Raw genomic sequence first — 21,396 nt, 5'->3', positions numbered from 1 at the left:
TAAGCACTAGAGCCTAATATAACCGAGCTAATAGACTCGGCGGATAGTACTAGCGATAATAATAACGATACGACCGGTACCGCCGACGCTAAGTACTAGTCACGATATAACCTAAGGCGTACTAAGGTATAATAAACAGTCACTTCGTTTCTATAATCTAGGCCTAGGACTCGCTACCGCTAGTAACGTCGCTTTGCTCGTAGCTTAGGCTCGTCTATAGTCGTATCTTTATATATACCGGAGTTTTAGATTATAGAGTTAGATAGATATACCCTATAGAGCGTTACTTATTTTGAATTAATAGCTACCGCCTCGTAGGCGCTTAAGGCGATTTAAGAAGGGGGGTAGTGTTACAGTATAGCCCTACGGCCTACGGCCTTTAGGTCACGTGACTTCGTAGATATGACGTAACGCCTCGGCTCGGCGAACGTCGCGCTTATCTTCGATACGCGCCTTAACTAGAACTTCTCTTCTCCGTAGAACTTATTCGATTACTTAGCTACGATACCCTTTTACCTACCGAGAGTAGCCTAGACCCGTGTTACCGACGCGTAAAGCTCTATAAGATTATATAGAGATATACTATCGCTAGGGTCGTATATCCTTAGGAACAGTTCGTAGGTAAAGAGGGTCGAGGTTATAAGGTCGAAGAACTCGAAGTGTTCTATACGGAAGCCTTCCTCTAAGACTGTCCTACTGTCCGTCTCTCTATAAATGTCGAGACTTAGTACCGACGGTATAACTAAGGTAGCCGTAACGATCATTTTGACAGCCTCTACTAATAAGCGCTTATAGGTAGTATTAGTAAAGGAGAAAGAGATCTTAACCTCTAGCGCTATAATAGACGTATTAGCGTAACTTATCGTACGATCTAGGACGTTTAAGCACTGACTAGACGATATAGTTATATAATATCGTATTACTATAGAAGCGTCGATCCTAAAGTAGAGGTACTAGTAGTAGTAAGTCCGGACTAAGTATAGCGAAGGCGATACTTAATGCTCGATACTACGATACTAGACTAATATACTAACTATACTACGCCTTTAATGTACTATATACTATTGTTAGAGAGAGGATACTCATAACTATAGGAAGCGATATAGCGTCTAGGATCTTAGCTAAAACGAGCTTAGCTTAAGCTCTATACGCGATATACTTTTATATAGGTACGGCTCCCGAAATAAGTCAATATAAGAAGGCGCTAATGATCTTTAATATAATTTCTCTAATCAATATACTCGCTATAAAAATAAGGCTAAGTAGGCTGAAATACTTCCGAGCTATATACCTCGCTAGCCTTACTACGATAGATTACCTAGCCTATAAGCACCGGAACTTATTCCTATTTTCAAGACATTACTACCGGCCAATTGCTGTTAAACAACTCAAGCTAAGCGCTTATACGATCCTTAGGACATAACTTTATAGACTAGAGCTTATAACGACATCTAAGGCGTAGGAGGCTAGGTAGTGTCTAAAGAGATCTATCTCGTAATACTAGTCTTAGTATACTAGGAGGATAGCAACTCTATAGTTAAGGCTATATTATAGTATATTCGAAGTAGTAAGAGCTATAGCGTAGTTATAGTAAACATCTTATAAAGACGTTAAGCTCGAAGTACTATATTATAATATATACGACAATTTAAGCATCTACTAGTATCTACTAGTATCTACTAGTATTTATTAGTAGCATTACCGTAACTATAAAGTCAAGTCAGATCGTATCTCTTATTACTCTCCTCTCTATAGTCGCTACTTCCCTAGTACTATAAGAGATCGATACTTAAACGTAAGCCGCGAGTAGTACTACGACTTTAGTATTAATAGTTATAGTAATACCTATTCCGGCCTCTACCTCGCCTTACCCTACTGCTCCTATAACAAATGAATTCTAGTATAAGAACTACAACTAAAACAGCTAAGACGATAAGGATAGAAGGGATAAAGTCTATAACGCCTTCGCTAGTAACTAGGTATAGGTCTTCTAGAAGGGTATCGAGGTACGTAAAGTATACTTATAAGTAACACGAATATCCTATTTACGTAAAGTAGTTACTAGCGAATACTAACGACCTAACCTTCGATCGTTAGTTCCCTAAACAGGTCGTTAAGAGCGACGGCTCTAAGATCGACGCTCGTAGTTACGTTAGTAGTATCTAGAGACAAATGCTCTAGCCCGACTAGAGTACGCTAATACTAAAGTCGGTAGTCTCGAAGTTTATTAGCGATAGGAAAGACTATAGTAAGAGCGGAGTAGGAAATTACGGTAGCTCTACTAAGGCCTATTTTTCTCCTATAATAGGTCGCTTCTATATCTACGATCTAGGATTAAGCTATATACTAAAAGTAAGCGATATTAAATACGACGACTTAGGAGATAAGGTAAGTATAAAGTATTAGTATAGCTACTACCGACTAGGACTACGACTAACTCCTTTCTAGGTCTTAATAGTAATGTAATCTATAACCGTATTCCTAACCTACGAGTTCTACTACTCGGAAGAAGTCGGCGATAAAGCGACTAATAGCGTCGGCTATATTAGAGACGTAACCTACGGACCTAGTAACTACTTCCGTCTTTATAAGGCGCCTACCGAGTCTAAAAATTAGAAAACATTTATTAGTAGATAGATAGATTTGTTATTCCCCTATTCTAGGACCCTATTTAGCTAATATAGGTATATATCTATTGTTATAAATAAAGGGAAACCCGAATAGGTAAACACCCTTCCCGCCCCGACTTCTTCTTATCTAGATTAGCTTTCCCTCTAAACGTACGTAGTCTATATTACTACCCCGTTAGCCCCCGCTCCTAGCCGGTCTCGTCGCGCTACGCCGTGTCCTCTCTTCCTATACTACTCCTACTAGGCGGTACTGTTCTAGCTAGCCCTTCTCTAGTATCTAGTTCGTAATACGCCGTAGGTCCTTAAAGTTATTAATAAGTGCCCTAATCGTCCGGTTCCTCGCCTTTACTATCTACTCCCCCCTTCCTAGCGACTACCTCGGATAGATAAGGAGTACGTACCGTACGTTCTAGGAGTAATAGCCGTAGGGGTAGCTAGTATTTATATATTCTAGAACCTTCCTCTATGATAGGTACCCCTAGAGGCCGATGTGTTCGCTTCGTAGTTAGGTTGCTATACTACTCTATGCCCTCGTAAGGCGGTAGTAGATAAGCTTCGGGGGGTGCTTGACCGCGGATTTTGTAGCTAACTATTCCTTAGGTTATCCCGCTAGCTAAGGGCGTCTACTATACCCTATACCCTAGTTGTTCTACCTCTCTTTCTATAGTTGCTCTATAAACGATTTCTTACCTTCCTATTATATTACTAGCTATTCGTCTCTTACCCGGTAGTCCGGCTCGTTTCCGGGTCGAATGCCCTTATACGCTAGTACTAATTCGCGGGCCCTTATAACTATACTAGCGATGACCTTCTATACTAGGTACTATGCCGACTTGCCTAAGTAGGAGGTCCGTAGTCCCTAGATATATAGGTCGATCGGCGGTATAGCGGTCTCGTACTTAAGCATCCTTATTAGTATCGACTTATATACCCCGGTCACCTTCCTTAGGCATTAGTTTTAGATCTTCGCTAACGGCGCGACGAGTCCCTTTAATAGGTAGGCCCTCTTACCTAAGGACTATACTCAGCTACTATAGGTAAGGACTAGTCGTATAATAGCCGTATATAAAAGTCGTAACTACCGAAAGTCCGCCCCCTATATAGACGTAGTAAGCCTCTAGTATAATGCTATATTCTGTTTAGCTTTCCGTAACATTACCTATACGTACTTCCTCTACCGTAGCGCCGGGTCTACCTATAGTCCGAGGATCCTAAGCTAATTTACGGGGTTAGTCGTGTGCCCCTATATCTAGATAGAAGTATATATATTATAGAACTGTAGCCGGCGCGTAAAGTGTATTAGATTATACTTTTCTAGGGTAAACCGAGCCCTATACCTCCTAGCCTAGTCCTTATAGATCTTGTACTTCTCTTCTAGTAGCCTATAGTTCTCCTTAGTCGAGGAAGACTACGCTAGGATGTTCGTGTCGTCTACGAAGCCGCTCGTAGCGGTGTTCTAGGATTCTAGGGCTAGGAGTAGCGTCGCTATAAAGAAGAGGAACAGAATAGGTACTAGCGTTAAGCCTAACATTTATTAATACCAATAGCTATAAATAGCTCGCTATAAATATATACTATAATAGTAAGTACGGCAAGACATTTAGTGATCCTAAGATCACGATAGCGGACTTTAAGGAGGAAAATGCGGAGGCGCTAGAGAGTCCTAAGTATATACTAGAATTGGCGAGTAGGATATTTACTAGGGTTTAGATAATATATTGAATATGTTACCTTTAAAGGACGAGCTACAATATAGACGTTATAGATTCTTGACCGGCTAGATAGCACAAAGCTAAATAAGCTTAATACGTATATAAGTAGACGAGAAAGTAGTAGGCAATGATCTATTATACTAGATTAGCGCGTAAATAAGCAAAGTTGTTTAATTAAAGATGTAGTATATTTTCTTAATATTAGGAGAAGGCCGAGACTCGACGGAGCTTCATTCGATTACCCTTTACGTAGAATAATCCGCCCGACTATACCTTTTACTATTATTACTAATCGGAGTATACATCCCTATCTCGTTAGTATACCTAGCCCTAGCTATACTCTACAATCTAATATACCTATTTCTACTAACCTCATACGCTCTCCCCTTATTATAAGGAAAATAATCGCTACCGTTAATAGAGTAGTAGTTGCTCCTCTTAATATAGGCCTAGCGGGATATTAGTATAAGTCTATAACTTCGAGCGGACGAATAGAGGCCCTACCCGTAATTTAGGGGCCGCTAGGCTTATCGCTATTAGCGCGAGCATTGTAGTAAGGATACTGAAATTTATTATCGTTAAATCTGTTACGATAAAGAGTATATAGTCGGGCTATAACATCGGCGCCTTTATATAGCGTCTTCGCGTATAAAAGTTATATTATAGGGGCTATAGTAAGGGTCGAGTAACCCTAGTACGGGGTCCTAACTATTCCGTATTCTGCTATAGTATTTATAGCCGTACGCGGGGCGCCGTACTAATTAGACTCTAGCTTCGAAACTTTATGTCGATAGCGGAAGGTATAGTTATTACGTTATTTATATAAAAAGTTATTATATAGACTTATATAGGGTGTTTTGAAAGTAGATTATATATTATATATATCTACCTAGAATAGACAAGTATTACTCTTAAAGAGGCTATAGGTAACTAATTAGTTACCTAATTCTTAGTATACGTAGCCTTAGGTTTTGATAATAGGCTATTACCTATATATACGCTCGGATTACGATATACCCCCTTAGCTAGTACGCTAGAGTAAATAAGCTAACTCCTATATAATCGCGTATACCCTATTATAACTACCCCCCTACCTATAGTAGTAACGTTAGGCCCTCGGTATTACTACTACTATAGTAAGGGTAAGTGAGCTATTTTAAGTAAAGTAAGCTAAGGTAAGTAAGGTAAGCTTTATACCCCTTCTTTATTCCTTTATATCTTACCTCACTACTACTATTATTATCTATAACGTGCTTTACTACCGAGCGGCCTATACTACCGAGCGGGCCACTTTTACTAAGAACTGTACTACTTCTATAGATATAGCTATATAACTACTATTATAGCGTATATTGTCTTTTAACGAGGCCAAACTGACCTTAGCTGTCTAGGCTACCAAACGCGACGCGATAATCACGAATCGACTTGCTATAAAGGTATATAACGCGTCTCGAACTATACTAGGGTATCGATTGAATAGACGACCTCCTCGGGGTGACTACGAGCCTAATTCGAAGAAGCTTATAGAGCTAGAAGAGAGGGTGATACTTGAGTACATACTCGAGCTAGATCTTAGAGGTTTTCCGCTATTAAAAGCTAGTATACGAGTAATAGCCGATTTATTACTATAAGAGAAGGGTCTTAAGCCCGCTAGTCTTAATTAGATAGACAGGTTTATTAGGCGGTACCGTGAGCTAAAGGTTCGTATAACACGTAGATACGATCGTTAGCGAGCCCTAATAGAAGATCTAGACGTTATTAAGAAGTAGTTCTTACTTATAGGTAATATATAGGAGAAGTATAGCATCCTTAACTAGGACATCTATAACTTCGACGAGATAGGGTTTATAATAGGTATTATTACGTCTTAGAGCGTCGTTACGGGCTTAGAAAGGCGTAGTAGAAAGAGAAAGGTCGTTTAATAGAGTAACAAAGAATAGGTAATAGTGATTAAGGCTATCTATATAGACGGAATAGCGCTCCTACCCTACGTTATCCTTATAGGTAGATAGTATATTAGTACCTAGTACTAAGACGGCAACTTAGGTCTAGACTAGACAATCGGGCGAATAGAGAACGGCTAGACTAATAATAAGTTCGATATACGGTAGCTAGAGCATTTCTTAAAGTATACTATAGCTTATACGACTAGGGTATAGAGACTACTTATTATCGATAGCTACGAGAGCTATAACTCGAAGGCATTCTAGAATCTATATAAGGAATATAAGATCTTAGCCCTATATATACTATCGTACGCCTCGTACTTACTCTAGCTATTAGATACAGGTTACTATTTGCCTTTAAAGAAGGTATACGGTACTTAGCTCTCGGGCTTAGTACGCTAGCGTATTACTTATATCGATAAAGTAGAGTTTCTACGCGCCTTCCGGGCAGCCTATAACGCTATATTTAGATAGGAGAACATTATATCGAGCTTTAGAGGCGCGTGTTTAGTTCTATTATATCTAGAGGTAGTGATAGATAAGCTTAATATTAAGCTACGTACGCTAACCCCTCTAGCTCCGGAGTCTACCCCTTAGGAGTCGAAGACACTACGAACTATAAAATAATTCGACTCTTAATCGACACTAGTAACGAACAAAATGCGTGCCCGGGCAGGTTTATCGCTAAAATCGTTATAGGACGGAGTATATTAGCTTATAAAAGGGAGTAGAGAGATAGCGTATTAGATAGCTCTTAAATAAAGCGAGATTAGTGAGCTACGTAAGTCTAAAGAGGCCCTTATATAGCGGAAAGCACGGCAGCGTAAGTATATTTAGTCTAGAGGGTCTCTAACCTTAGATAAGGCGTCGTAATTAATACCTCTAGAGGATACTAGGAGGTAGGAAGTGAGTAGAGAGTCGCTAGATAGTGTTCGGCTAGTACTAAAGCTACGACGCTATAAGCGATAGCGCGAGTCGGGGCATAACGTACGTATCTATCAAGTAGACTTACTAGATAGCGAAGAATCTAAAGAGGAATTGTCCTCCTAGTAACGATTCTATAGGATGTTATTATGTTAAGATACCGTCGTAATTAAAGTAGAAGTAGTATAGTTCTTAGCAAAAGTAGCCCGCTCGGTAGTATAGCCCGCTCGGTAGTAAAGTACGTTATTATAAGTTATAGATTATATAACTATTACTAATAAGATAGCTTAGGTAATAGTCCCGTTATACGGACTTTTACTTAGCCGTATAATTATCTTACCTACCGGTAAATATTAGAGGTCCTAAGTTTAATCTAGAGGTAGTCTCTAGTCCTATTATATAAACTTATTATCGTCCGCTTAACTTTATTAAATTGTCCGGTAATCGCTCTATACTAAGTTATTTTACTCCGGCGAATAGTAAGAGAGCTCGCTCTACCCCTAGGGTATATAAGATACTAGTTAGTAGCGTAATATACTAGGCTATCTACGATAGAGCTTACTTCGGTAATAGGGCTCTAATAGGTAATACTAGAGTAACGGTATCGGAAAGTTAAAAAGGTACCTTTAGGGTACCTTACTTTCTATACTTTTAAAGGTTATTACCTTAGGGTAGTAACACCTTTTTGTTCTAGGTAAGTATATACTATATATAAGGTATGCCTAACGGATATAGAGGGAACGATCTACCCGGAGCCACTCGATATATACTAGATAGTAGGCGAGGAGGAGATAAAGGAGATTATAGGAAAGCTAAAGGGCCGTAAGGCCCCGGGACCCGACGGTATCCCAAACCTCTCCCTTAAAGAATATAAAGAGGAGGTCGCCCTACACCTCGCCGAACTGTTTACGGCTTACCTACGTAAGGGGTACTACCTATAGCCATTTAGGCGGTCCCTTATAGTCGTCCTAAAGAAGCTATAGAAGAAAGACTATATAAAGCTAAAGTCCTATAGGCCGATCGTACTCCTAAGTACAATTAGAAAGGTACTAGAGAAGGTCGTACTAAGAAGAATTATATAGCTCGTCGAGGATAACAACCTACTCCTAGAGACATAGATAGGTAGTAGGAGTAAACGATCTACCCTAACGGCTATAGAGCTTATTACCGAACAGATTTATACTCTCTATTACTATAGACGGAACAGGGTTACATTACTATTATCTCTCGATATCTTAGGGGCATTCGATAACGTCTCCTACGAGCGACTCCTCTATATCCTACGGTAAAAAGGAATCCCGCGGTAGGTAATAAGTTTCGTAAACTCCTTCCTTAAGGAGAGAATAACGTAGATTGTCCTTAGGAAGCGTAAGGAGGACAACCTTATATATATAGAATACGGGATCCCCTAGGGCTTAATACTATCCCTAATCCTCTTCTTAATCTTTATAGCGGACCTAATCCTACTACTCACCTTACTATAAACGTCGGCCTCGGGGTTTGTCGACGATACGAACATCCTAGTCTAGTTAACGACGACCGAAGAAAACTACCGGCTACTTATAGAAAGATACGAGGTATACGAGGAATAGGCATGTCGATACGGCGCCCGTTTCGCCCCGGAAAAGTACTAGCTTATCCACTTTAGTAAGGCAAGAACCTACTATAATATATAAGTAACGGTAACTATCTAGGGTTACATAACGAAGCTATCTCCCGAATTACGAGTCCTAGGAATCTAGCTAGACCCTAAGCTTAGCTAGAATCCCTAGATTAGGAAAGCCTAGAATAGAGCCTAGGTTAACGAGGCTATAATAACTAGACTCATAACGTTAATATAGGGAGCTACGTTTAATAAGGCAAGGATTATATATAAGACGATCGTAAAACTAGTAATACTCTACGGGGCCTAGATATAGGGGATAGGAGGAGTAGGTAAACCGATCCCGAAGCGGATAGAGGGACCCCTAAACCGGACGTAGGCCGCGAGCCTTAGACGGATACTAGGAGCCTATAAGATAACGCTAACGAGAGTAGTAGAGGTAGAGACAGGGTCCCCCCGATTAAACAATATATTAAGGGAATGAGGATCTAATACGCTAGGAAGACGGCGGATTATCTAGTATAATAAGCTATTTGGGACTCTACGGAGAAGATCGCTAGGAGGTACGACCGACTACCTAGCCTTAGGGTACGTTAAAGCTAAAAGCAAGACGACCTACGTACGTTTAAAGTCGTTAAGCGAACCTAGGAGTGGTTAGAGAGGAAGGAGGAGGAGGAAAAGGCACGGAGGAAAAAGGGCAATAAGGTAAAGACGTAAAGCCTCGTAGAGTAGGTAGCGGGCTGCCTTTAGGAATAGGAATAGAAAGAGAATCCCCTACTAAATCGAGGACCCCTAGCCTTACGCCCCTTCTAGAGACATAACTACCTACTCTACCGTGACCTAATAAGGGCCGGAGTAAGCATCGCGATATAGATTAGGTCCGAATATATCGGGTTAAGGGCCTACCTATATAGAAGGAAAGTCCCGGACGTATATAGCCTAGTATACTAGTATAGCTACCCGTTATAGAACCCGGAGTATATAATACTACGGTGCCCGTAATAGGTAGAAGGACGATACTAGTAGAGAGCTAAGGTAGTAAGACGCGACTACTAGTTAATCGTAACGGATAAGCGAGACGTAAGACGGATAGTATAGTAGATACTATAGTAGGGCTGTCTTAAACAGTTCGCGCTAGCTAGTAAGACAGAGGAGTAGATAGAGAAGAGGCGGGAGGTCAAGGGGGTATAGATAGGGTAGTTATTAGGGTAGGCCTATAACACTAGTGTACCCCTAATAAGGAAAACACGAAAGAACTTAAGGTTAAGAACGTATAGGAGAGGAGAGGGGGTTTTTACTCTATAATACGAGTTTCCCCTTTGTAACTAGAAGTAGGTAGTATAGCTATATAGGCTAACAGGCTCTATAACAGTATAATAAACAATATATATATATATATATATATATAAGGTACGAAAGTAGCGGATAGGATAGTAATAAGGTAGTAGTATTATTACTAGTAGTAGGTTAGAGGTAATTCTTATATTCTAATTAGACGCGCTACTTTTATTGCGCGCGCGTACGCTACTACTAGTAATAGAGATGTTTCTCGCCCTTACGCTATTAGCTAATAGGAGTCCGAGAAATACTTATTAGTAATAGTACTAGGGCCGTACCTAGTATATAGTAGGCGCTTACTCCAGCGCTATTATTATCTATAGTATTAGTAGCTACTAGTAGCCGTATTTTACGCCTACTAGCGCTTCTAGAGAGGTATCCGTAAAGATAAAGCCGTTCGGTGTTCGTTTCGAGATAAGGTAAGGCCGCTACTACGGGCTTCTTAGACTATTAGCCGTTACCTCCTAATACGGTTATAGAGGGTACTAAGGTATATAGGTCTACTCCTTCCTTAGTTATATTAAGTAGCTTAACGAAGTACTTATACTTCTATACTAGAAGTAGCTTAGTTAGCCCGTCTATAGATATATCGTTAGTATTAGGATACTTAATCTTAATATCTCCGCGCTAGTCTCGCTATCGGAGCTAGTAGTAGTAGATATTAACGTAGCGTAGCTTTGTATTAAGCCTTTGCCCTTATTAGTTAATAAGGCGGATAGTCTACGTATTATCGTAGTATAGGTAGGTACGCTAATTAAACTAGAGGTATATTTTAGTAAAGATTCTTTTCTACCGTATAAGCTCTAAAGCGGCTTATAAAAGCCCGAGTAGCTTAGCCTCCATTAAGGACTTAGTAATAGTAATTTATTTAAATACCTTATGATCTACTAGTCTACTAAATAGTATAAAGACCTAGCTATTTAAGCTAGTCCTATTATTATTTATACCGTAGGACGTGTCTAATACTCTCAAGAATTCGTAGTTATTACCTAGGTTTTCTAGCTAACTATATAGGCTGTTAAATAGGTACGGATTGCGTAGCCGTAGAAGATGGGAATTATAGATTATGTGAATGAAGAAGGACCTATTAGGATAGCGTATATCTATATACAGTATCGCTAGTTGATAGTGTAGGTGTTTCAGGAGGGACAGCTATACTTAGGACTTGACTAGCAAGCCCTGATTACTAATCCCCCTAAGCACCTAATGTTGACCCTATGACCTGCATATTCTTAACACTCCTACTCAGGTCAGAAGGTCTTAAACAATCCCTTGTACAAGCTAGAGCTGCCTTACAAAGTCTTGAAACTGCTGGCCATTAAGGGGCTTAGTCAGCCTATCAGCAACTATGTCCTTTGTGTGGCAGTAATCCACTGCAATCTTCCTTTGCCACTAGAGATCCCTGACATAGTGGTATGCCACATCAATATGCTTTGACCTGTTATGGACATAGGCATCTTTGACAAAGGTCAAAGCTGCTTGGTTGTCACCTATAAGCTTCACGGGTCTCAGCTCATCAACAGTACTGCTTACCTTGATCCTAGGTTAGAATGAACACTCTCTAACCAGGTCAGGACACCTCATCTCTCTAAGGACTACAGCAAGAAACTGTAACTGCTTGGCTACTGCATTCATGGCTATGAACTCAGCCTCCATTGTTGATGTGGCAACAGACTTCTGCTTCCTACTCATCTAGGACACAGGTGATCTATAAAGGAACCACACATGTCTAAGGATTGAGACTCTGTCTGCCTTGTCTATAGCATAACCAGAATCTGAGTATCCCTAGTGAAAACCTCCTCCTCTTCTGTACATCAAGCCCAGGTCTGGGTATGATCTCAGATATCTGGAGAGTTTCTTCAAAGCTCTAAGATGTTGCTTTGAAGGGTCAGCAACATATGAGCTGATTCTTCTAAGGGGGAAAGCAAGGTCTGGCCTTGTCATTGTCATTGGCCACATCTAGGTACTATTGCAACTCTAGTACTCCTGTTTGTTGCACCTCTCATCTATAGTAGCTGAAGGTCTCAGATCCTCATAGCTGTCTATAGGTGAGAGTGTGGGTGTGGCCTTCTCTGGATAGATGCCTATCTTGGCAAGGTTAGTTTGGATGTAGTATCCTTGATCAAGCTTTACAGTACCTTGGAACCTGTTTCTTGTAATCCTCATTCCAAGGATCTTCTTAGGTTCCCTAAGATCTTTGATCTTGAACACTCTTCTAAATTCAGCCTTGAACCACTGAACATCTGACAGCTTTAGAGCTATAATGGGGATGTCATCCACATAGGTGAGGACCATGATGTCTCTTCCTCTGTGGATAAGTAGGCATAGATCTACCTAGGACTAGGTGGATCTAATCTGTTCTAGCTTGGCAACACAGAGCTTGTTCTAATCTCTAGCTGCTTACTTCAGTCTATACAGGCTTCTAAGGACCTTGAAGACCATATTTGGTGGAATTTCAACACCTAGGGGTGGGATCATATAAATGTCTTCAAGAAGGCTGCTTTCGGTGAAAGCATTGTTCACATCCACCTAGTGCATCTTAAGATCTCTCTCACATACTATAGCTATGAAGACCCTAAGGGTATCATGCCTAACAGTAGGTGCAAAGGTCTCTTCAAAGTCAACACCATATTTCTGTGAAAACCCTCTTATAACCAGTCTTGCCTTGAACTTTTCAATGGCTCCACTGATCATTCTTTTCACATCAAAAACCTACTTAGATGTAACCAGGTTTGCACCCCTTGGTGGTACAACTGGATCCAAGGTGTTGTTGCTTCCTAAGGCAATAAGTTCTTTCTGGATTGCCTCTTTCCATATATGTCCCTAATTGGGGTCTCCCACTGCCTCCTTATAGGACTTTGGGATTGGCACTTCCTGCTGGTAGGCTATGGCCTGCCTAACAGCAGCAAATGCATATCCCTCCACATCATTCAGGATTTCCTCAACCCAGCTCATAGTTGGATCAAGATGAAACATCTGAGCAATCAATGCCCTATGATGCTTGGCTTCATGCTCAGCAGAGCCATCATCTTCATCCCCCCTTGACCTCTTGTTGCCTGCAAGCTGAGGTGGCTGTTGAGGTTGATCCTCCTGAACAAGTTCCTCTTCCTTTTCTTTTCTTGGAGTCCCCTCTACTCCAATCTTCTGGTACTCTCTAATGTCTTTTGGAGGTTGGGGAAGTTGCACAAACAGAGGCTTTGCCTGGAGCTGCTGTGGCTGCATTGATGAACTGGAGACCTGAGCAGGAGGTCTTCCAACGGGGTTTCTCTTTAGGGCTCTGCTTGACTGGTTTGTGAAGGTGATGCCAAGATCCATATCACCCCCCTTCTCATTCTCAAACTAGTCAACTTGCCCGTGTGTTTTGATGGCTTTCATGTCAGGCTCCCAGAAGAGCCATTGCCTTGTGGTGTTCTCCACATAGCCAACAAAGACAACTTCTTTAACCCTATTCATGAGCTTGTCACTTCTCAAGCCTTGAGGTTGGGATCTGGGGTCTATACAGACCACTGCTTTACATCCCTAGACCCTCAAATGGTCAACTGATGGTACCTGGCCAGTGAAGGCTTCTTCTGGTAAAAGAGTAGTACCATCTATTATTGGTCCATTTGGAAGTCTGTTTCTGACCACAGTTTGAGCAATAAGGGCCTCTAGCCAGAATTCAACTAGCATATTTGAGTCCTCAAGCATAGCTCTCACTGTATTCTTAGAGGCTTGGATTGACCTTTCTACAGGTCCATTCTGAAGTGAGTTGTAGGCATCAGTTGTGTCTATCTGGATGCCAAACTCCTTCTCCCACTGTTTTAGTAAGGAAAGAATTTCCCTTGCACCATCACTACGGATTGCAGATAGAAAACACCTTGAGCTGTTCTCTTCCTGAACCTTCTATTCCTTTAGAGCTGTAGGAGCATCACTTCTAGCCTCCAAAGGGATTACCCACTTCTTCCTTAAGAAGTTGTCTACAATCTCAAGCCAGTACTTGAAGCCAAGTCTTGAGACTGCACCTTGAAAAGGCCCACAGATGTCAATAGAGATGAGGGCCAGCCTCTCTCATTTCCTCTCTGTGGTAGGTCCTTTGAACTTCCTCATGTTTGCAAGGGAGCAGACCTTGCAGTTCTGGTGTTCAGAAGGAACAGGAATGGGATCTTTCCTGTCAGTGACTCTATGCAGGTTTCTTAGCAGTCCCTTGCTAAGGTGTGCACATCTTCTATGCTATAGCTCCCACTGGTCCTAGGACTCAGTGGCAGTCATAGCCTGTTCTAATTCACACTCAAAATGTGTACCTAACTTGGACAGATCCAAGTCATGCTCCTATAGAGAGGCATATGCTTGAGGCATAGCTTCAAGCTGCTCTAAAACACTTTGAATGAATGGAACACCCCCTCTTAGCTTTGTCTGGACAACAGGTTTTCCAGAAAGGGATTTGAGGGGGAAACTGGGTGGTTGGACAGCAAACTGTTGGCTGAACTGATTCCAAGAAACAAGGCTAACTCCAAGGCCAGGAACAAACAAAACATTCTTCAAGACAATCTGCTTCCTAGAAGGACCACCCATCACTGCACTCCCCTCATGTGTGGCATGTAGGTAGCCACCCCCAACCTTGATCCACTTCCTCTTCTGAAGAGGTTTCAGGGTCCTGAAAAGTGAATCCTGGTCAGTCATATGGGATGAAGCACAAGAGTCAAGCAACCACTCTAAGGAGGGGTACTTGCTTTTGGCTTCCACAGTTGAATGGGCAACCTCATCAACTTCATCATCCTCTGATGGTGTCTCAGGGTCTGATGAGTCTTCCTGGGTTGCATAGGCTCTTCCTTGTAAGGTCCTTCATCACCACTAGGATGTCCCTCAGGCTTGGGGATAGGGACCTCCTTCTTGGTGGTGATGATTGTCTCTTTGCAACAGAGGTGTTTCCTCTGTTGAGCTTGTCCTTCCTGACAGCATGCTTGGCTCTAGAGAGGTGTGGGCAATCCTTGATCACATGATCACCATCACAGAGATGGCAGGTGATCTTGCCCTGGAAACCTCTTCCTACAAACATTGCTGTTTCCTTAGATGCAACTTCTAGCCTAGATTTATGTGACTCAAGCAGTTGTAGACAATCTTCATATGACAGTCCTAGCTAGGCCAGGATAGTGTTCTTGGTCTCAAGATACACCTCAGGCAGGGCTTGAAGCAGATGCTTCAGCTTCCTTGTAGGCTCTCTGTAGTGAGCCTCTGCTGGGTCAACTTCAGCAATCCTTCTTACAAGATTGCCAAGGTAGACCTAGGCCTGTCTGATGGTTATGCCATCTATCATTCTGAAGTTGATCAATTCTTGAACAACTGTCATTACATATGCAGCATGAACCTTGCTGTACTTTGCCCTCATCTTAAGCCAGATCTCTCCAGCTTGTCTCATCTCTAACACCTCGTCTAAGTCATCTTGTGAAAGGCAGATGAAGATCTTATATCTTGCCTTTACATTTGCTTTCCTCCCAACTGGACTGTATCTTGACTCTTCAAGTCCAGGTAAGGGATCTGATGACTCAGATAGTGTTGAGAAGCTGGGTGTGCTTGATAATAGATGGCTTCTATCTACAACCCAAAGCACATCTTGAGCTTCAAGATAGTCTTGTATCAATAAGAACTATGTCCTCTAATTATCCTTGGTTAGGATAGGTGCTGCTCTCCTCCTACTAAGGGTGCTGTGTCTAGTTTCCTCTATGCTTTTATATATAGGACAGGATGGCTACCTATAGAAGATATGTATTCATTCGTACGCGATCGGATCGATAGGAGGTGAATCGAACGCGAGGTTGATGGTAGAGAGAATGGCTGTCCACTAGAAAGCGAGGAAAGTCGGTCGTAAGGATCGTGTTTCTGAGACACTGTCTGTAGCTCTCTTAGGGGAGGGTGTTCTGAGACACTACGGCTCTCTCAGACGGAACAGTTAGTGAGGACAACGCGATGTCCTGAGAGCAACTCTTCCTAGTAGGCTCGCCTACCTTTCTAAGGTATTGGCATAGGCTTCTCTTCCAACCCTCTAAGTTAGTCAAAGTCTGACAGTGCCTCACTAGGCTCTTTCACGACTAACATACACCTATAGCGAGCTGTAGCTTCCTATATAATGCGGAGGCGGCCTCTAGTCTGCCCTTCCTTTTGGTATTATAGAGGAATAACTACTACGACTTCAATCTATAAGACCTAAAGGCTAACCCGGGCTCATAACCTATTAAATAGGTACGGATTGCGCAGCCGTAGAAGATAGGAATTACAGATTATATAAATGAAGAAGGACCTATTAGGATAGCGTATATCTATATATAGTATCGCTAGTTAATAGTATAGGTGGTTTAGGAGGAACAGCTATACTTAGGACTTAACTAGTAAGCCCTAATTACTTATCCCCCTAAGCATCTAATGTTAACCCTATGACCTATATATTCTTAACATAGGCTAGTAATATACTTACTAGCGCCGTATATAAGGTAGAGGTTCTTTATCTCGAGGAGATATCGTAAGTACTAATCCGTAAGCTTAAGATATATCTTAGTTAGCTTAGTTAGATACTACAAGAGTATAGATAGGGAAAAGGCGATATTAGGCCGCGTATATATAGCGGCGAAGTTAAGGAATCCTATACGTTATTAGTACGTAAGGATAGCGATAGAGGTAGGTTTATAACCCTCTAGAATAGTATAATAAAGGTACTGTTCTACTAGTACTATCGTTTTACGTAAATTTATAGATATACTAAACTTAGCGGCTAGCTTCTTAATATAGTCTTCTTAAGAGAGCTATAGTAAGCGCTTGTTTCTATCGCGCGTTACCTTAATACCTAGGAACTAGGAGAGATTACCGAGCTTATATATCTAGTACTTAGTAAGTAGCCGCTACTTAACATTAGTAGTACAGGCCTTATACTTACGATAGTATAGTATAACTAGATCGTCTACGTAGAAGAAGAATATAACCCTATTATTATAATAAACATACTCGAAGTTTAATAGGGGTTCTAATCTAAGAGAGCTAAGCGTCTCGGTAAGGGAGTTATACTATAATAAAGGGGACTTCTTTAGTCTATAGAGCACCTTAACTAGCTTAAGGGCGTATCTATAGGGTAGCCTATCGATTCTAGGAGGTAGCTATAGATATATAGTATATAGTAAGTCCGAGTTTAGGAAGGCGTTAATAATATCGAATTGTTTAGCTTCTAGGTCGAAGCTCGCGGCTATAGTATTATAGAGGCGGAATATACTTACTAGTACTATAGCGGCGTATATATCTAAGTATATTCCTTATAAATCGCCTCTTACGTATAGCCTTACCTTAAAGCTCTTTAGTATACCGTACTCGTCTAGTTTATACTTATATACCTACTTTAGCGGTAGTAGTAGCTAAAGTTCCTCCTCTTATTATATAGTATTATAATCCTTCTCTTCCTTTATTACCTATCTAAATATACCTATTACTAGGGCTTTAGTAAACTTCTTAGCTATAGCTTTGATCTACTATTAGGAGAAGCGGTATTTTATAGCGGCTTAGTAGTTAGAAGGTTCGGGCGGAAGGTTATTGCGGTATATAGAGGTAATTATAGAGGTATTAACGCGTCGCGGAGGGCTATTACCTCTTCGTATAGGGCTTCGATCGCTCTTATTACAATAGACGCGTATTCTAGGGCGTAGGCGTATACCGGATATCTAGCTAATAAGGACGTTAGTAACTATAATCTAGTATAGTATATAGTAGAAGTAGGCCGTTCGTAGGCGCTTTCTATTCTCTATAACTATATAGATAGATAGATAGATAGATTATTCATTCGCCTATTTCAGTGCCCTATAGCCTATATAGGTCTCTCGCTATTTAGGTCTATTTGTATAGGTAGCAAACCCGATTAACGGGTGAAAACCTCCTCGTCTTTACCCTCCTCGTTCTTTCCTATCTTATCCTTTCGTTCTCCTTCCTTTAGGGTACGCTAGTGTTATAGTTGTTACCCTATAACTACCTTGCCCGTAACCCTAATAATGTCCTCCTCTCGATTCCCTTTCTCCCTTCTGTTTCCCCGGCTCTTCTCTCTCTCTCCCTCCTCTCTATCCACCTTTCCGTTTCTACTGCTAGGGAGAATTGCTCTAGGTAGTCCTCGTTAAGGATCCATCTTATTACTCTCCTTATATCTTGTCTGTCCTGGATGATGGCCTGGTATTGCCTGTCTCTTGCCTTCGCCCTCCACTGGCTTCTCCCTTTTACCCACTTAGTACAGTTCAGCACCATATGCTCCGGGTTTTGGGATAGGTAGCCACAGGGGCAACGTTTGGAATCGTATCCTAGGACTCTTCTTTAGTGCAAGTATGCTCTCAGCCCAATGTGCTCAGAGCGAATCTGGATAGCTATGCTTGCTTCCGCCCTCTTCAGGTCTTTATAGATAAGGTAGTTATACCTCCCGAAGGTCCTGGCCGCTAGTAGGGCTCCTGGCCTCACCGGTTTTTGGTTCCAACGCGTTTCCTATAGGTGACCTACGATCCTTTCTGCTTGGCTTTGCTTCTTTTTCCCTTTGTCCCCTATGTTAGCTTGCTCCCTTAGAGCTTCTCTCTGTTCAAGGGCTACTAGGATTTCCTATGATGTTTTTAGGTCTACTTCCTTCTATAGGATTATATATAGCCGGTTAGGCCTTCTCCTCCTCTCCTACTAGGTTCTTATCCTTTAAGTAGTTGCTTAGATAGTTCCCTAGGCTAGGTATACTATTGTCTTCTCTACGTATTAACACCCTATGCCCTAGAGGTACTCCCTAATAGGGGCTATACCTAATTCCATTTCTATCGTCCTCTAAGGGGTTGACTTATATACCCCTAGTACTCTCTTTAGGCAAGCTACCTACGCTCTATTAAGGGGGTCCTCAATTCTCTTCGGGATATGTTTTTCCGCTGCCTAAATTGCTACTCTATATAGCATTACGGGCTTGATAATAGCCTTATATATAGATAGATAGATAGATTTGTCATTCCCCTGTTCTAGGACCCTATCCGGCCTATGCAGGTATATATCTATTGTTATGTACAAAGGGAAACCCGAATAGGTGAAAACCCTTCCCGCCCCCGACTACTCCTTGTCTAGATTAGCTTTCCCTCTGAACGTACGTAGTCCATGTCACTACCCCGTTAGCCCCCGCTCCTAGCCGGTCTCGTCGCGCTGCGTCGTGTCCTCTCTTCCTGCACTGCTCCTACTAGGCGGTACTGTTCTAGCCAGCCCTTCTCTAGTATCCAGTTCGTAATGCGCCGTAGGTCTTCAGCGTTGTTAAGAAGTGCCCCAATCGTCCGGTTCCTCGCCTTTACCATCCACTCCCCCCTTCCTAGCGACCACCTCGGACAGACGAGGAGTGCGTGCCGTACGTTCTGGGAGCGATAGCCGCAGGGGCAGCTAGTATTCGTGTATCCTGGGACCTTCCTCCATGATAGGTACCCCTGGAGGCCGATGTGTTCGCTTCGCAGTTGGGTTGCTATGCTACTCTGTGCCCTCGTAAGGCGGTAGTGGATGAGCTTCGGGGGGTGCTTGACCGCGGATTTTGTAGCTGACCATTCCTTAGGTTGTCCCGCTGGCTGAGGGCGTCCACTATGCCCTACAACCTGGTTGTTCCACCTCTCTTTCCATAGTTGCTCTACAAACGATTTCTCACCTTCCCATTGTGTTGCTAGCTGTTCGTCCCTTGCCCGGTAGTTCGGCTCGTTTCCGGGTCGAATGCCCTTATGCGCTGGTACTGATTCGCGGGCCCTTGCGACTGCACTGGCGATGACCTTCTGTACTGGGTACTGTGCCGACTTGCCTAAGTAGGAGGTCCGTAGTCCCTGGATGTATAGGTCGATCGGCGGTATAGCGGTCTCGTGCTCAAGCATCCTCGTTGGTGTCGACTTATATGCCCCGGTGACCTTCCTTAGGCATTGGTTTTGGATCTTCGCTAGCGGCGCGACGAGTCCCTTCGATGGGCAGGCCCTCTCGCCTAAGGACCACACTTGGCTGCCATAGGTAAGGACTGGCCGTACAATAGCCGTATATAGAAGTCGTGACTGCCGGAAGTCCGCCCCCCATGTGGACGCAGTGAGCCTCTGGCATGATGCTATATTCTGTTCAGCTTTCCGTAATATTGCCTGTACGTGCTTCCTCCACCGTAGCGCCGGGTCCACCCATAGTCCGAGGCAAGGAAGGAATCGTATTTAGCAAGCTAGCTACGAGATAAGGTGACAAGTCTTAACCGCGCTTTCCCACTCATCTAGCACCACCGTGTAGCCTCGTTTCGAGAGGTTAGCCCGGAGCAAAAGCTTCCCTCTACGCCCTCCCTCCCTGTTTGCTCCTTAAGCCAATATCCACCTCCATAGGCCTAAGCCCTTTAGTGCTCTCTATTGACCGACATGCGCATCCGTCCTCTCGGGCTGTACAGACAGTGTCAGCCGTCGCTGCCAGTGTACACCACGCCCCAGGTTTTGACGCCCTTCGCGTTACCGCAGCCTATCTCTAGAAAGCGGCCGTCCATGCCTCGCAGGTTTGCTCGGGGCACACACCACGCCGGGCAGCGTACTCCTTGCGTTTCCACCTACTAACCAATATGAAGTTCCTTATCACCCTGCCCTCGATCCTCCCCGATCACAGAACTAATCCACTTGCATTGTACGTCTTTTCCCCGTCCTAACAGCCGTCTTTTCCTTGCTCAGGCTATCGTCTTTTCCTCGTCGCAATCTACCATGTCAGACTAGGTGCGTTGTGTAGCGGGACAGGCAGTGCCTCAGGCAAAACCCTCGTTCCCATACCGGGTGTTCAACAGGCCCTTACAGGCTTCGTCGCGTGTCCACCTACCGACCGCATTGCCCGCTGGCAAACACCAGATTGTTTCGTAGTCCGCTCGACGCCGTTGCATAGTCCGCTCAGTTGTTGTTCTGTAGTCCGCTCGTCCAATGTTCGTCGCTCAGCCCGCTCGGTTTGCGGTCTCCGGAGGTGAAAATTCTGCACTCATACCAGAGGTGTCCTGTCGAGCGTATAGGCCACGGTTCCGCGCCCTTCTTACACGTAGAAAGAAGAGGGACTCGCTCCCGACACGAGTACACGCTCGTCGGATGGTTTTCATACCCGTTTTGCTGGTAGTCCTCTGTTCGCCGCGGCTTCGCCTACGTTGCGCGCCCGTCGCGCCCACGACGCTCCAGCGTGAGAATACTTGGCTCTCTCGTAGCTAGACGAGAGGTTCGTAGCCGACACCACGTACAGGTGATTCTCGTCGTCGACCT

General features: G+C 42.9%; 1 protein-coding gene across 1 annotated transcript; it reads right to left on the bottom strand.

The window, feature by feature from the left end:
* Positions 1 to 4,164: 4,164 nt before the first annotated feature.
* Positions 4,165 to 4,891, bottom strand: CLAFUR5_08199 (uncharacterized protein; the record flags this gene model as incomplete). The annotated part of the gene is made up of 3 exons (XM_047907347.1): positions 4,165 to 4,191; positions 4,714 to 4,791; positions 4,847 to 4,891. 3 exons carry the CDS (start codon positions 4,889 to 4,891, stop codon positions 4,165 to 4,167), a joined length of 150 nt encoding a protein of 49 aa, XP_047759590.1.
* Positions 4,892 to 21,396: the final 16,505 nt, after the last annotated feature.

The sequence above is a fragment of the Fulvia fulva genome, chromosome 3, assembly GCF_020509005.1.
Source record: "Fulvia fulva chromosome 3, complete sequence".
In the NCBI taxonomy this organism is placed as follows: Eukaryota; Fungi; Ascomycota; class Dothideomycetes; order Mycosphaerellales; family Mycosphaerellaceae; genus Fulvia; species Fulvia fulva.
Note: the sequence above shows the minus strand (reverse complement) of the source record. Positions and strands in the feature narration are given on the sequence as shown.